General features: G+C 36.2%; 2 protein-coding genes across 2 annotated transcripts; both read left to right on the forward strand.

The window, feature by feature from the left end:
- Nucleotides 1-12,740: 12,740 nt before the first annotated feature.
- On the forward strand, nucleotides 12,741-13,955 carry LOC144411620 (uncharacterized). The gene has a single exon (XM_078116570.1). The coding sequence runs from the start codon at nucleotides 12,741-12,743 to the stop codon at nucleotides 13,953-13,955; it is 1,215 nt and encodes a 404-aa protein (XP_077972696.1).
- A 333-nt stretch (nucleotides 13,956-14,288) lies between these two features.
- On the forward strand, nucleotides 14,289-15,842 carry LOC120339691 (translation machinery-associated protein 7-like). The gene is made up of 3 exons (XM_078116235.1): nucleotides 14,289-14,437; nucleotides 14,875-15,018; nucleotides 15,499-15,842. Exons 1-3 carry the CDS (start codon nucleotides 14,422-14,424, stop codon nucleotides 15,531-15,533), a joined length of 195 nt encoding a protein of 64 aa, XP_077972361.1. The 5' UTR covers nucleotides 14,289-14,421; the 3' UTR covers nucleotides 15,534-15,842.
- The last annotated feature ends 1,791 nt before the right edge of the window (nucleotides 15,843-17,633 follow it).

The raw sequence follows: 17,633 nt of genomic DNA on the forward strand, positions 1-17,633 counted from the left end.
GAAAGAAAATGTCGAAGACTAGTTTACTTTTTAGGAATCTTCTTGCATGCTTTACTTCTTGAGGAACATAATTACCATTACTTGGTACAGAATCCAACCCATGTCTTACTGGATAGCGAAGGAGCAACTTATAAATTAATGTGTTACGTGTAACGCAAGTCTTGTTCTCTGTTGCAATTGAATTCCAAGGAAAGACGCATTTGCGACGAATTTTTCGTGCTGTTTGGAATAGGGTGGGTTAGACCTTGGTGCTATATATATCCGCATTGTTTAATATTTAATGGTGCTTATAACTGGCGTAGTTTCGTGCACCGTTATTTCGCGTTCAAATGCGTTTGATGAGGGATTAATTTTGAGCTAGTAATACGTTCAATATTCATATCTAATGATTGTAATATTTGTTCTGGTGAGTATAAGATACAAAAAGCCTTTCTAGATTTTCAATTGAAATCAAATGAAATTATACTTTCAAAAACTTAAAGGCGAAATGTTTTGAAAACATTCTGCGCTGAGCAGGGTCTCTATAATTGTACGGACATTTAGCGAAATAAAGCCAGTGAAATACTTCCCTGAATATTGGACATTTACACTGGAGTCAAATTACTACTAATCTGCAACTGAAAATTTTCAACCTAATTGTTTTTGAACTTTACAAAACAATCTCAAACATTTGATGGTCAGAAAACGCTAATGTTTCATGTAGTAGTCAGGGAACACGCAATTTGATGGGTTAGTCTAGCAGGAATGGCGAACCTTTTTAAAGAATTGGGTCGAAAATTATTGTTGTATTGTAGAAAAGAAGACTGTGGTTCGTAGACAGGGTTGTCCAAAACGAACCAAATATTCGAATACATTTTCGGCTGATTTTCGAATAATATATAGTCTGTTTTTATCGTAAACACGGTTTTTCGTTTTTGCGGGAATCTTCAAACGATTTTACACATTCATTTCCATTACGTCAAGAAATTGAAGATTATTCAATGTCGTAATTGTTATGATACCCAATAAATTGTCGCAAGTCGGAAAACAAGTCGATTTATTAGAGGTAATAATCAATACTTTTTCCCGCTTTATGGCAAATAATTTTGATAATGATATTTGAAAGTTTCGACTTTTTACTGGGATGATTTTCTGTTGTGCAAATTATTCATATCCATGACCGATACCAGCATATAAAATTATTATGCGTTATTAATTTAGTTTTGTTTAACGTAACTTATGGTTGCGACGACAATTTGTGAGCATAAAATGTGTAGTGAACTGCCCGATATTATTCATTTTTGATTCCTATTTTCGGATTTACTGAATAATAAAAGTATTATTACTCTGAAATCTACTGGAATTTGTGGACTTAAAATGTGTGGCAAGGTGCCCGAATATAATTAATTTCTGATTCGTATTCACAAAATAATATTACTCAAAAATACACTACACGGACTTAAAATGTGTGGTAAAGTGCCCGAATATAATTAATTTTTTATTCGTATTTACAAAATAATAAAAACATTATTACTCCAAAATACAACGGCAATTTGTGGGCTTAAAATGTGTGGTAAAGTGCCCGAATATAATTAATTGCTGATTCGTATTTTCGTATTCACAAAATAATAAAAGTATTATTACTCCAAAATACAACGGCAATTTGTGGGCTTAAAATGTGTGGTAAAGTGCCGGAATATAATTAATGATTACGTCATTAATGATCAACGTCATTAATAAATGATTACTCATGATTACGTCGACTTATAAAAGAATAAAAGCGTTACTATCCTAAAATATATATCGCAGTAATCTGTGAATATGAAATGCCTGGTAATATAGCCAGTTATTCCATTGTTTATTGCATGCAAATTCCTTCGCATATTATAGATAGGGGTGGGCGAAATCGAATATTTTTTTCGAATCGAATAGTTCGAATATTTTTAACGAATACCGAATAGTCGAATAACGAATTTTTTTTCATACACAACAGGAGGTCTACAACGTCGGTCGATACTCCATTTGAAAATTAATAAAGACATTGAAAAATCGGCTACAAAGCGTTTTTTTACTGGTTAATTTCGTCATAATCATGATTGTTTTTGTCACCGTGACCGTTTTTGCGGTGATATATAATCTATAATACCGCCCTTTCTGTTATTTGCAAGTATTAATTCTTCCGCGTCGGCGGACATCGACGTTTATATTTCGGGTTTACCCGTGCGTTCACGTCGGCAGCAGCTGTTAAAACCATAAAGGATTGATGTAAAAACCCAAATTAATATTATTCTAATTTTTATCATTTGCGTTAGCTTTCATATTACTTTTCAACGTTTGTAAATTTACCGTCACAATATTAAGCGAACGGCGATATTATTATCGATACCGGGATGCAGATATTTATTAAGACAATACCGTAATTAACTTTGCTATGTTACTTTACAGATAAACCTCGCAGAGCTGCGATTGCGTCAATCCCGAATGTTGATTTAAAATAGTGACTAAATAATTCGGCAATAAAGGCATTTCTGCGTGGCCATATGACGAGATGACGTTAATAAACAGCGCTTCTTGAATAATAATTTGCATATGCGACCTAATGCTGAAAAAATTGCGCTTTTGTACTTTTGTGCCTAATAGATGGCCAGGCGCTATTTATAACTAACTCTTCCAAGTTCCGACGTTTTCTTTCAACAAACCGCGCGGTCATTATAGCTAATATCGTTACCGAGTAGTTCACAATTTTATTTACGGAATTTGCGAATTCACTTTTACTTCTCTTGACAATTTTGACAATGTCACGCCCTATTTATTAGTGCAAAAATGCTCAAAATATAACGAATGTAATCATTTCCGACGATACAACAATTCGTAAACGAGACGGTGCGCGTTGTTACATCGAAATTCACGATTGATTTTACGCCATACTCCTGTTCACGATTTCTACACTCCACCCGCCATGCATGCCCGAGTGAAATGTTTACACTTTCGAAACATTATTTGGTCAAGAATGAAACGAATCACGAAAGAATTATTTGAAAGTACATTAAAAGAACTATGTCCTGCCATTTCTTTTCTGGTCATAGCTTGTTCGTGTTATACTATGTATATATCGTTTCACGCAAAAGTTAATTCAACTTTTAATTTTCGTTAAACAAATTTATGTTTGGTTTATTCATGAAACGGCTAATCACGTGCCGACAATCATACGGAGTTTAAAATCTGGAATATTTATTTTAAATACCTCATCAGATTTAACGTTTCTAAATTTAGGGAACGGTGTCGTTACCTCTTTGTGCAACATAGGGAATTAAAATGAACGATCAAAACGCAAAGAAAACAAATAACACCACAACGCAAAAACGATTTTTCAAATTTGTCTGTTAGCGAGCGAGCTTGTAGGTGAATTCTCGCGCAATTCACGATCGGTTCACAGACGTTCCGTGTCCAAGCGAAGCGACGCAGATCACGTGGTACCCGATATTCGAATAGTAAAATGCCATTCGAATAATTCAATATTCGATTCGCTATTCGAATATTTCGCCCAGCCCTAATTATAGATAAGCGTTTTTTGAACTTCAAATGTATTCGAAACAGTGAACTATTCGGTATTGGCCACTCGTAGGTATTTAATTGATGAGAAACCCGCTGCCGCAATTTTTCCGTGAGACTCATAATCTTTGAAGTTGAAGGACTAAGGTAATATCTTGTACTCGATTTTATGTAATTTGTGTAATACTAATTACCGAAATATGTTCCAACGCTACGGTAAATATTCCCGTGGTTTCAAAAGAGCTTTGAAACGGGATTTCACTGTATGAGAATTGCATTTTTAGATTGGCATTTTTAGATTGTTGAAGTCACTACCACTCTAATCACAACCCCCTAACGACTACGTGATTGAAGAGGCGTTAGAAACTCTTCATTTCATTTTCAGTTTTCCACGATAAAAACAGTGAATGAGGAGGCCTCTTTATTTCATTTTATTCAGTTTTCCACGATAAAAACAATCTCAAAACTTTCCAAGACTAGACTAACATTGAAAACATATTGAACGGTATATATGTAGGGATGAATTAAATGTCCCTGAACTAAATGACCAGAGAGTTTGACAAGCCCGTGAATCGATGCTCTAAGAACGACCAGAGATCGTAGGTTTTATGGTATTTTCAAATTTGAGGTAATGGCATTGGTTACTTAAGATATGTAAATGGTGAAGGACTCAAAGTAAGGTATAAGGCATTAAAAAGTGGTATAATGGTCTAGTTGTTGTCACTAAGTAGGTTTAAAAAAATCATCATCATTAATCATTTCAAAATTGAGCAACATTAAAGTTGGCTCATGTAATATGATATGATTTTGAAAGTTTTATATTATAGAAACGAAAGCGCACTGACATGAGAGTGAGAGTATATTCCTTCAAATGGCCAGAATGAATCATGTATACAGCACCTAATGAAAGTGATGAATTGAATATTCCCGTTTTTGAAGAAATACCGTTCACAAGCAACAAGAAATATATGACATTGGAAGGCATAGAGAGTGAGGGTTAAATGCTAATTGGAGTGCTTAGTATCAGCAATAGTGTCAGCATCAGCATTCAGCATTTCCCTGATTACAGGGAATTAATAAAAATAGAAGAAAGAACACCAATGTTAAATTATAAATTACAATAGTTTTTCATTCTGCTTTTAAGAAAATTACAAGCAGGACATTCATGAGAGAACACGCAAATTTTAGTGAACCATGCATGTTTATTCATACATGCGCGCAAGAAAGAAGTTGTAAACGGAAATAAAGGGTGACCGTACATTTGAACCCATGTACATTTGAACCCATGCGTATATCCACGGGTTCAATCTATATGCGGGTGCTAAAACCCATGGGTTAGGGTTAGTATGGGTTTAACTATCCGTGAAACAAAAAAAATTCCATAGGTGCAATAGCATACATGTGCAATTGTCATGGGTTCAAATGTACGTGGGTTCAAATGTAATGGAACCGAAATAATAAGATGAAATTTGAGATAACATGAAGCACATAATTTGAGATGACATGATGCTATAAAGATATCGGGTATAAATGCAAAATGGGAAATCCTACATCATTTACAGTAAGGTTCAAAATGTGAACACAAAAATTGGGATATCCAACCAATAAAAAATTATTACATTATTAAGAAATTAATTCACAATATTTTATAATAATGAAAGCATATAACACCAGTATATCATATTGATTCGAAATGTTGTCACACAATTACATGTGTTTCCATGCATAGTTTGGCATATTAAAACATGAACTTAACCAAAGGACTTAGTAAATGCTAGGACATTATCTGGGGGAAGACATATTTTCACTGCAAGATTTCAAGATTACACACTGAAAACTATTGCTACGGAAAGTGATCAGGAAGTTCATTATAGAATATATATAACAGCATATGCACCCACCAACATAAATAACAAGTTTATCTTATAACAAGAACAAAATAACACAGTATGGAGTAGTAGCAGAGAAATTGTTATTTTAGGATTGCAGACAATGCATTAGTACAAAGTGGTTATGATTCATGAATGAAAATCAGATCTTATTGATTGACTTCAAAACAAACAAGGACTAGACAAAGTATATAATATCGTGTACACAAATGCTACAGTCCCCATAAATAGTGTTTAATAATTGGCAAAAAATACTGAAAGCAAATTAAAACATAATTCTGTATCTTGGAAAAATGTAATCTCAAACAAATACAATTTAGTATGTTGCACGTTATTAGAAGAAAAAAATAAATATTTGGAATTTGTGTACACAAGTTGAAGTCAGTGACATTAATTTGAACAGTAGCACAAATAGAGCTATTATGTTATTAAACGACGCTTCCGTAGTATGTGCACTGAGATGGCGTACAACCTGATAACCCTAACCTGATCTGATACACATACTATGTTCAGGCTGTGTGCCATCTTGGTGCACATGCTGAGACGGGATGCACACACGGGAGCACCTATTAAACATATAAAGGTATTCAATCTCAGCGATTGTGTGATCTCAGTGATTTTAGGTAGGGTTAGGAATCGAATTTTATGAGAATGTCTTCAAGACACGAAAATGGAAATCACAAAAGTAAGTGAGATTGCATACTAGTAGCAAGTCGAAATGATAAAATATTTGTGGAAGTAAAGGATCAGACCAGGAGAATGCACTCTTTCAAATGTTTGTGTGAATAAAATGATAACTATAGGGCTGACTATGTGCTATTAGGTGAAATCTATGAAAAAGTTGATCTGTCATAAAAATGTTTAGATTAGCTGGATGGATAACCTTGGATGCAACAATGGGAATACAGTTTGCATAAAAAACAGTAGCAATAAATAAACTATAAAACAAGATTAAAAATGAGAGTGATTTTTATGATTGATCCAAGTTACATTAACAAAAATAGGAAAATTATTTTAATAGAAGCAATTATGGCAAATAAACAACTCTTACTAACATATGGATTAGCAAACATACACTAAAGTTTAATGTTTTATATGCCCTTTACAAATAACAAGTATCTAATTTCTCATTTTACATTTGCCTTATAAGCTAAAATGCTGAATAAATATTAAATATTACTAGATTAGAATGGTTCCTTTATGAAATTTGAACATAATCATATTCCAAGAACTTGTGAAATACTACACGAAGCTATTGTGTTAGAAAGTATCTTCAATACATTTTTGTACAAGGGTAAAGTTAACTATGACAAAATAGGAACCTCTGTCAGCTGAAAGATAATTATCACTTTTTAATAAGTTGCCCGAAGCAATGATCAGCAATGATACCAAATCTGAACTGAAACGTAAGTTTCAGCACTTCAAATCCATAAACCTTCTCAAGTTTCAGAATATTTGCAAATTGAACCAATACACAGTAGAGTATGTGAGACGGTCATCGGTGTTTTGAAGTACAGAGATAGTTTTGGAGATAAAACTATATCAAGTCCCATGTCACAATTCATTTGTGGGCATGTAGTGGACCTATGGATCGTTTTGTTATTATGTTGTTGTTCTTTGACACATATTGAAAAACTGCTTTTCTTGTTGATTACTGGACGAATTGCTTTGAAATTTTCAATGGTTTAAGATTGATTTGCCTGAAGGCTATTACTTTCATATATTTCCAATATTTCTGCATGGAATTCATTTCTTTTGTGCTATGACCTCATCAAAAATTGCCACCATGTGGCGGTTCATCGTGCGCAGCGAGTCACGAGGTCAGCGAACATTGGTGCTTCTAGTGTTTAGCGAACCGTCAAAGGTAAGCTGGACTACTGCTTCGCTCAGGCTGCGTGTCCATATATTTGAGCATCGCTCTCTTGTTGAAAGTGCAAACTATAAAGTTCTTGATCCCCTTTCTGGCACAAATAGACTCACTTCAGTCATTGCAGCAATATCCCTAAAGACTAGATAACCTTAATCTTCATATCTGAAATTATATCAAAATACTTGACAGAGTTTCAAGTAGTCATTATAGACTTAATGTCATTTACGATAAAATTTTATAATGGAATTGGAAGTTCGGGGCTTTTACTACAGTTAATTAACATGACATGTGTCTCGCTCGGATTAACGATAGGATCTACATATCTATCCCAGGAGAGAGATAATGGACCAGATGGTGGAGGAAGCTGTAACCGACCAGCGGTTATGTGAACCACCCAACTGCGACGAGGAGTCCAGTAAGCCTCTCGCACATAACCATGGGGTGACGAGCGTATTCCTAACGATCTCCACATTTAAACCTGCGAACCTACACAGACTGACATGGTGTAATTAATAAGAGGTGCGATGCCAAGCTTATTCCGCTTACAGGCTTAGCACGATGAGCCACACCACTGCTAATTTGAAGTTAGACAATTCAGCAATTAAATATATCAAATAGTTAGAATGCATATTAACTTTTTGCTTAGGTCTGCGGAGTTCACTCAAACAGTCAAATGGCTTTAGCAGTTTCACTTTTTAGTTTATCGCTTGCTCCGCACAATGCTGCAATGTTACTGGTACCAGTCCCAATTTGACATATCGGTACCGTGTTCGTGCCTACATCTTGCCACACAATAATTCCACCGCGAAGGCATATCTGGTACGGTACCGGTACCGTACTGTCCTTGTAATTACCACCAAAACAACTGCCAGAGTAGCCTAATTTGGACCAGAAGAATGTTAAATCTCTTACTGTATTTTCTGTCTACTGCCATTCTCTACGCTGCCCATGCCGTCAGGGACTGGATTAGCCTTGGCAGATTAATGCTGTAATGGGCCACATACTGGTACCGGTACCGGTACTCACTACGGTACCGGTAGGTGGTACCTATTTCCGTACCGTATCCTGGCATATGCAGATACATTCAGGCTACATGCTAAACTTAAGAACCTTAAAATGTTCGTACGGTACCGGTACCACTGACACCATGCCCTTCACTTTCTCAAAGTCGCCATCCCTAATCTGCCACCACAATTCGACCGCATTTTGCCATCCCTAATCTGCCACTACACTTCGACCGCATTTTGCCATCCCTAATCTGCCACCACGCTTCGACCGCATTTTGCCATCCCTAATCTGCCACCATTCGACCGCATTTCGCCATCCCTAATCTGCCACGCTTCGACCGCATTTCGCCATCCCCAATTTGACTTTTCGACCCTATTTTGCCATCCCTAATCTGCCACCTTTCGACCGTATTTTGCCATCCCTATTCTGCCATCCCCTATATGACTTTTATGCTACCACCACTATAGGCGCATCGGAGCAATATCAACAATGGCATAGGCCTGTAGGCTGTAGGCCGGTGGTTCCCAACCTTTTATGGCTCGTGGCCCCCTTTCGACGGTTTTTTGCACTCGTGGCCCCTCTGTTCGCCATTCCAAAAAACTAGACGTTTTGGATTGTAGTCTACTACAGACAAAAAAAAACCAAAGCTTTTTAGTGTAAAATCAATGGGAATCTTGCGCTTGGGACTATCTGACGAGGTTTCTTAAAAGGCTGACGGACAACTCGACTACACGGACAACTCACTAGAGACAACTCGAGTTGTCTCTGGTGAGTTGTCCGAGTTGTCTCTGGTGAGGTGTCCGTGTAGTCGAGTTGTCCGCCTCCCTCTTATATTAGGATAGGATTTACATATTTATCCCGGGGGAGAGGAAAGCCGATAAGACGGCTTATCCATATGGCGAACCACGGCCTCTCGTCCGGTTACCATTCCAAGACGGGTATGGGATTAGTTTTACTGTATTGTTTGATTTCGGAAGCATGGACTTGGTGGTGGAGGAAGCCGTAACCGACCAGCGGTTACGTGAACCACCCAACGACGGCGAGGAGTCCAGCAATCCTCTCGCACATAACCATCCCTGCATGGGATTCGAACCTGCGAACCCACGCAGAGTAATTAGAGGTGCGGTGGCGAGCGTATTCCTAACGCTTAGCCCGTTGAGCCACACCTAAATTTACAAGTTAAATTTTAGACTAGTTTATCGTAGCGTTTGCGGTATCAATTTTGAATTATTGCAAATAAACTAAAGACATAATGACAATTAAGTTATTTGACTTACAACTAATTTTTGGAAACATAAATAAAAACTGACAAATAACACACAAAACCGCGAAAGCGAGGCGATGTTTACAAGCTTGAATATCTGTCTGAGGCTCTGAGCGGTCGCGCAAGTTGCAATTGTTACGTCATAATTGATTTATTGTTGATTGGTCATTGTTATAGGATGTCGTCATGAAATCAATGTACGTTGGATATCGAGTACGGTACTTTTCTGATAGGCGACAGCGCATTGCAAAAAAGATATCGCATTAGGAATGGCGCATTATCAACTATGAGAGGCGCAGTTCTTACCACTTCATGGCAGCTCCTGAGTCTAGAGATGTACCGATACCACTTTTGTCGCCGATACCGATACCGATCCGATACCAGCTAAAAAAGCCGATACCGATACCGATACGCCGATACTACAAAAAGGCCGATATTACCGATATTCCGATACCGATACTATGTAAATATTACTTAATTAGGTGTGCTTTGTAGGGCAGACGGGTTAAAACAATGGTCTTTGAGCGTTGTTCATAGTACACATTATTTCAGATCGAAAAATGATATATCACATAATATGAAATTAATGTTTGGTGTTTGCTTCAACTGATTAAGATACACTGTACAGTAACGCTAGTAATCTCGGTGTTCAATTAGAAAACCCATAAGCCGGGATGTCCAATTTGAATTTAATGTTAATATCGCGACCTTCGAATATCGTTATTCGTGTTTAAAAGAATATCGAATATCACCCACACATTCTAGAGCCGCCGTCCTACGTTCAAATTAAAAGCATTTTTCAAATATTTTATTTCGTGGCTAATCGTAATCGTCGACGCAATAAGTCAAAGCCAACATGAAAGAATATCAATCAGCACCGACCAAAAGAAGGCCTACCTATAACCGTCGAGGATGTTTTTTTACTTTACTATTTTATATTATTATACAATTGCTATCATATATTTGAGACAGTCTAGGACTCTAGGCCCTCTAGGGCTAGGCGGTCATGTCAATATATCTATAAAGAAATTGTGTTGTTAAACAAAAATTAATATCTGCGTAGAGGGATAATTGTGTCGGAATTTAGTTTATCGATGTCGTCGGACTAAATGACACTCGTACTTGACGACAAACAGTCAGAATTTATACCCGTGCCAAAAGTCCATGTGCCGTTAATAAGGACCCCAATTCCACTGTATGATTTAAAACTGGGCTCCTAATTGCTTTTTGTTATGTGCCGTGTTGATATATTTCTTCATAATTACTATGTAATATTAAAAATGTCAATATAAAAATTTGACAGCGAAAATAGCTAAAAATACGTGAATCATATTCTCTCGCGGGGGTAGGGACATGTATGGCTCATAGCTCACGATCTCTCCAGACAAAAAATAAATCAAAAAGTAGTATTCCAACTTATCTTTTAAAACATTCTGGACCATATCAAAAAGGTAAATATATCGGAAATATCGGCCTTAATCTAACCGATACCGATACATGGCCGATACCGAAAAAATGGCCGATATTGCCGATACCGATACCCGATACCGATACATCGGTACATCTCTACTCCTGACACGAACGAACCGCGGCAGCTCTTGCCATGGTTTTATAGCGCTATTCAGTAATCAGTATTAACGGTATATTCACAAATTAATGTACCAGATTTCAATTGATCATGTGGAATTATATCTACTTAAACCCTAACCCCAAATCAATCAAAACTGTATCCATAAGAAAAACGTTCCAACTTACCTAATATTTGTCACCATAATAGACAGCCCTGTCTTTACGGCCCACCTGCCGCGGTTACGGCAGCAAAATTTTACCTGCCATTGGTTTACAATTTGCGGTAACGGCAGCTCGACATTGGTTTGTGGCAGCTAAACAGTCAGTTGCCATGAGTTTGGCCGTAGCGGCCATGGTATGGAAATACTGCAATGGTTTTGCGGCAGCTGCAGATGCCACAGAATACTTAAAACTGCACTTGAACTATGATTCGCATTAGAGCGCATTGGGAGCAAAGTGACTATAAACCACTGGGAGTAATACGGGGTCGCATTAGGAGCAGTGCATTACGCTCAGTGAGGCCGCATTGTCAACAGCCCAATGGGAACGATGTGTGGTCGCATTAGGCATGGCAAGTTCTCATGCCGGTATTACATCAGGTCAGGTAAGCAATTGATTTTCTGAGTGAGCCAGTAGCAGATAATAGACTTCAGGACTTGGTTACGGTACTGGGCTGGAATTCAATATGAAAAACTAATAAAAAGATTAAACTTTTTTAATGCTTGATTTCAGTGATTGATTATGAATTTTATAATAATATGAGTATAAGTTTATTTGGACTCCATAATCAGCATACGATACCGTTATAGACGATAAAGTAATTGATGAAAACGAAACAAACAATGCTGAAAAGTTCAGTGTATGCGGTAACCCTTCTAGTGTCAATCACCAGGCATAAAATATGGTAATGCTCAAAGAAATAGAGGTGCATTTCAAAACGTGATACCAAATGTGAAAAGAGTATCAGAAAAGTGAAAATGTTGATTGTTGGTCCTAAAAATATGGAGACTCAAAGGAATAACTCTCAGTAGGCTACGGTACTTCAGTACAAAAATGTTATGCAAAAACTTTACCGGTATAACATTTTTGGTTAAAAATTTTATTTATTAAAAAAAAACTATAAATAGAAAACAGTTCATTTACAAAAGCTAGTCCAACTGCTAGGCTAATGTTTGTACAATAATAAAAAGAAGTACAATCAGACAATGTATCAAATGGGGTCATTATGATGTTATTTTCACTACTTTTAGTTTTGTTCCACATACAGACATAGTCATAATTGAATTGATATTTTTTCAAGGAGTCTGCCACTTTCAAGAGGTCAACATTGAAACATATGCCCTCGAAATTATGATATGCAGAGTGCAGACAAAGATTATACATTCTGACATTATACAGTTATACTGAATGTAATCTGAAAGCATCTTCCATTTTCAAAGCAGTTTCGGCTGAATAGTGTCCATTCTAAATGTAGTTATGATTTTTGTTTCAGAACTGAATTGTGTTAATGGTTGTTGACGTAATGAAATGCCATCAGATATCATGATGATTAAATAATAATTTGTTGTATGGAGTGAACCTTAACTGCAAAAAAAAATTAAAACTCCAAATGGATTTCAGTTCAAATGCTGCACTTTCAATACCATGTGTGGTAGTTCACATATTATCCTATTTGCCAATACGATCCCTTGTTAAGCAGCAGCGTGTTTGTAAACTATGGAAGCAATGCTCTGAACAAATATTGTTTGAAAGAAGTCAATTTGGCAAAATTGAAATTTTAACATTGATAAAAATTCAACAACGTTATAACAGTGAGGATGAATACGAGGACTGGTCAAGTAATACTGGTGATAATTTTTTCAAAGATAATTTTATGAAATGGAGAGAAAAGTGGAGAATTATTCCATCATTATTGATGTGCGCCTCATACTTGCCCGACAGTTCAGCTCTGAAACTTGAGAAGCAGTGGCTTCCCAAAAATTGTATAGCTTTGGTGTTCGAAACTGCTGGCACCATGTGTATTGATGGCGAAAAATCTCAAATTGAAGATGACCTTGACATTGTTGATATTTCCACATCTCACAATTTGATTGCACTCGCAAATGACATCCAGACAAATGTTCTTTATTTGAAAACTGGAGGAGGGAAGGAGTCGAGGGATCTTTTTTTGTCCAAATTTAAAACTATACTCACAAATGAAGCCACTAAATTTGTCCTGGTAATTGCTAGTAGTAGGTTCGAAAACCTGAAAACTCTGGAAAATGACATTAACAGCGCAACTGAAAAGGGTATTGTAATTCTTGGCTGTAGTTCATGTGAATCTCTCCTATTACTCTGCCCAGATGAACATGTTAAAACAGACATTATTGCAGTATCATTAGAGGGTCCGAGTATTAAGGCAGCTTCTACCTATATCAGTGAAAATGACATTGGTGAAGAATTAACAGTGACAAAATTATATGATTGTATTTTGTCACTAAAAAATGTTATTGATAAATTCTTTGAATCATGTCCGGCTCATGTAAATAATTTAGATAAAAGAGGGTTTTGCAAATTATGTCATTCTCAAACAATTGGATTTATAATAATGACTCCTCGTTCCAAACAAGAGTGGTATGAAGAATATGATGAAAACCCACGTCCTATTTGCTTCAATCAAGAGCAGGATGCTTTTCGTGCAATATTTCCAAATGTTCCTTTGTTTGGTTCATATGGGGAAGGAATTATTTGGGGTTCAATAAATATACCGAATGCAAAGAACCATTCTATCTTCACAGATCCAGAAATTTTTGCGATGTGTTTTGGGGTGTTGGTGCTCTCATAACAGAATGGGTTCAGGGCTTGAGACATTAGGTTATTTTCAAAATTTGTGGCGCTTTAGTCAGCCAATACTGTTAAACCTACTGCTGTATGCCTTGACAGGAAAGCAATACTCAATTATGTGGTCACGGCACAGCAAAATTTCAGGAGAAATCGGGGTGATGGACATTAGGAAAAACTTGTAAAAGAATAGCCTAAAAAGGTAATAACCGTTTTAGCAGCTCCAAGTACCGAAACACTTTTGTGTAACACTCAACTTCAACAATATGGTCTTTGAGAATAAATCTGGTGCGTGTTCCATTATTTGAAATGTTCTATCATTCTGTTTGCCATTTTTCATTTTGTTATCTATCTTATATTTATTTCTACACAATATTGTACTTTTATTTGCATCACACTAATGTTACTCCTATTTTCCAGATTTTATTCAACTTTGTATCTATATTAGTATATAGCTAATTATATTCAAAATGTCTGGTAGACAAGGTAAGTTCATATATTTTGCAATGTTGCTTATTGCGTTATATTTTCAATTCAATTGTTTAAATCCTATACTGAATGACTTGTTCACCTCAGATGAAGAAAGTATTTCTCAATGTAATGTCCATACCATATGTCAATAGTTACAAGCTTACAACATCGTAAAATTGCTTGTTCAATTCTTATTGTGACCTTTTCTATGGTTAAATAAGCTTTTATATTGGCTTCTAAGTCAAATTAATAGAAGTCAAACTTGATGAATTTTAGGTCGTCAGGCCTTGCAACACTTGTGACTCGCAATTTCATAATTTTATATTTGCTTTGACAGAAGATCAATTTGTGTAGAAATTAGTGAAACCAATTATGGCTGTCTTATTTAACGAGTTTGTTTAACTAAGATGCTTTTTCAAACATAGAAAGTTATTTTTGTATTAAACGTTAAGGTGGCAAAAAGAAACCATTAAAGCAGCCAAAGAAGGAACAAAAAGATATGGACGATGATGAAAAAGCATTCAAGCAAAAACAGAGAGAAGAAGCAAAAAAGTTACAGGAACTGAAGGCAAAAGCTTCTGGCAAAGGACCTCTTTGTGGGTGTTATTTAAATCATTTGTTGATTAGTCAGACATTTACTTTATCTTCAATAAATATACTAGGACAGTTGTGTCACTGTGTGTATTGCCTAGAATGTTAAACAACATCTTTGTGTATTTATATTTTACCTGGAAGTATTCAAGGTATCTCTAAACCCTAAATTACCAAAAATAATATCTTCTTGCATATCGATAGATAATCGGTGTAGTCTTGCACAGGGGGTTGTCAGGCCTTCGGAGCAAAAAAACTTATAATACTGGAATAAATGATTAAACAAATATTTGGACATTGCAATACCAACATAATTGCATGATAAGCATAATGAAAAATTCAATTCTGGTTTCCCCAGGTATACTATAAGTAAGACAAAATGAAAAAGCATTAGGAACATTCAATGAGTGTTCGTCTTTTGGTATACTAAAATTAAATACTTATTTCATAAATCTTATTTAATATTTTACTGATATGCATTGCAGCACAAGGTGGAATAAAGAAATCTGGAAAAAAATGACCTCAAGTGATGCAAGAAAATTTTTTAGTCACACTGGAACTCCTATAAACACTAGAATTGAGAAACAGGATAGAGATGTACAGAAATGTTGCAGTAGTATTGTCGCTAAACCAAAATCATATTAATAAATTCAGTTAATACATGCGATTTCAAATAAACTTGTTCTATAGCTGGGTATAGTTAATTAACATGCTGATTTGTACATTTGCTGCCAAAATATTTTGAATGCTTTTACTTCATTCTATTTTTTAAAACAAGTGGAATCTACTACATTCTGCAATAAATTTTGTTGGTGACGTGTTTATCCAGCATTTTGTTTTTCAATTGATAAAACTTCTTCCTTCAAGAGTCCAGACAGTGGCTTGAAATAACTTGTAAAAGTCATTTCGTTTGTAATAATAACACAAGTACAATTAAAATTCTCAGTCAGTCAACTCTTGGTTATATGCGTATTGATGGAGGAAAATAGCATCGTCAAGAGTTAGTAGTCGATTGAGTATCCACAGGTATTGTGGGTTTCTTTTTCCATCCACAGAATCTTTTCGAATTCTTTGAATTATGAAATGCCAAAAGAGATAAAGATACCATCTTTTTGATTTCATTCGAAACCTGTACTTTGCAAGAAATGAATTCAATTTATCAATACCTCACATAAACTTATTACTCTTCGATCTTTAGATCGGTAAGTATGTTGATAGGTATTTGTCTGTTTGTTTGTCTGTCTGTTAGATGCACGCGATATCTCACGAAGGCGTGGTTGCATCTGCTCCAAATTTTGCATGTGCATTCATCATATCTTGAACCAGAAGCTCATTTATTTTGGATGAATTGTGTCGTATAATTAGCGAGTTAATAATTAATTAGTGCTGGGACACGCGGTGTCACTATAGGGTCATGGATCAAACCCGCAGTTTCGCTCGATAAGTCTTCGGTCTCCGACCGATATTCTCGTATTCTTGCACAATAGCAGGCATGGCTATGTGCACATGCTGCTTCGTTCGTCTGTCCCATCGTCTGATTTGATCAATTGGCTCCACTCCTACGTACGAAGATAGTAGTGATACTGCCCTGTTGTCATACCAGCTTACGGCTATTACGTTATTTTTTTACTCAACTCTGAAGTCATATTCCCCCCTGCCTTCCTTTTTAATGTTTTTTCATCGTCTAGGTTACAGCTGGGTAGGCGGTTTTTTCTCACGGTGCTAACATATTGCATTCCCCTCTTATAATTTTTGAATGAATGGAAAGCTGATAAAAAGGTTTCCTCTGTCACAAAACGGCGGAAATAACGCAATGGCGTATCTACAATCATGTCAGCTGGAGGATCCAATTGTGGGCCGGAGAATGTTGCATCAGGTCTATCGGAATGTTTCTTTCTCCACCGAAACTCATTGCGGTCGGTTGCATTTTCTTTTTGGCTATGTTTTTGATTTTGCACTCGTGAACTCGTCAAAGGATCGTCGTCGTCAGAACTTTCGGACTCGACCTGTAAAATGAAATATCACGAAATGAGAACAAAGAACAACATTATATTACTTGTTTCGATCAATGAGTGAGCAAGATATTTGTCAGAAGATATTTTCGGTGTCTGTGAGCGATCAGTTGTGTAATGCTTCATTAGAAAAAAAACTATGTAATCATTATTTGAAAATATTATGAACCTGAAAGCCGTTGTTTTCGTCTTTTCTGATATCGTATTCACTATCTGACTTGACCAACTACTAGTAAGATCGTGTAATAGGGGTGTTACGTAGGTTCCCTAGGATTAATGTAGGGATTCCAAATCCAATATTCGAATATCGCGATCTTCAAATATCGTTTTTTCGTGTCCATATGAATATGGCGCACGTATCCTAGCGCCGCCGTCCACGTTTTGATTTAAAAGCATTTAAGATTTTTTTTATCGCATTCGAAGGCCGCTGACATAAATTATAGCCGACATTAAAGGATAACACGTCGAGGGTGTTTTGGATTGGAATTAGTTTACAATTATTATCATATATTTCAATTTAGGGTGTACTAGCTAGGGTACTGTGTACTGAACCCGGCAACCACAAGGAATCAACGTAAAAGACTGAAACTCAACGAAAACGAACCTAA

Source organism: Styela clava, chromosome 9 (assembly GCF_964204865.1).
Source record: "Styela clava chromosome 9, kaStyClav1.hap1.2, whole genome shotgun sequence".
NCBI classification, from domain to species: Eukaryota; Metazoa; Chordata; class Ascidiacea; order Stolidobranchia; family Styelidae; genus Styela; species Styela clava.

Bases quoted from the DNA above. Each gene is read 5' to 3' on its own strand.
- LOC120339691 (XM_078116235.1), top strand. The intron at 15,019-15,498 runs GTGGGTGTTATT...TATGCATTGCAG, and splicing joins TTCTGGCAAAGGACCTCTTT to CACAAGGTGGAATAAAGAAA.
- LOC144411620 (XM_078116570.1), top strand. From the start codon at position 12,741: ATGGATTTCAGTTCAAATGCTGCACTTTCAATACCATGTGTGGTAGTT.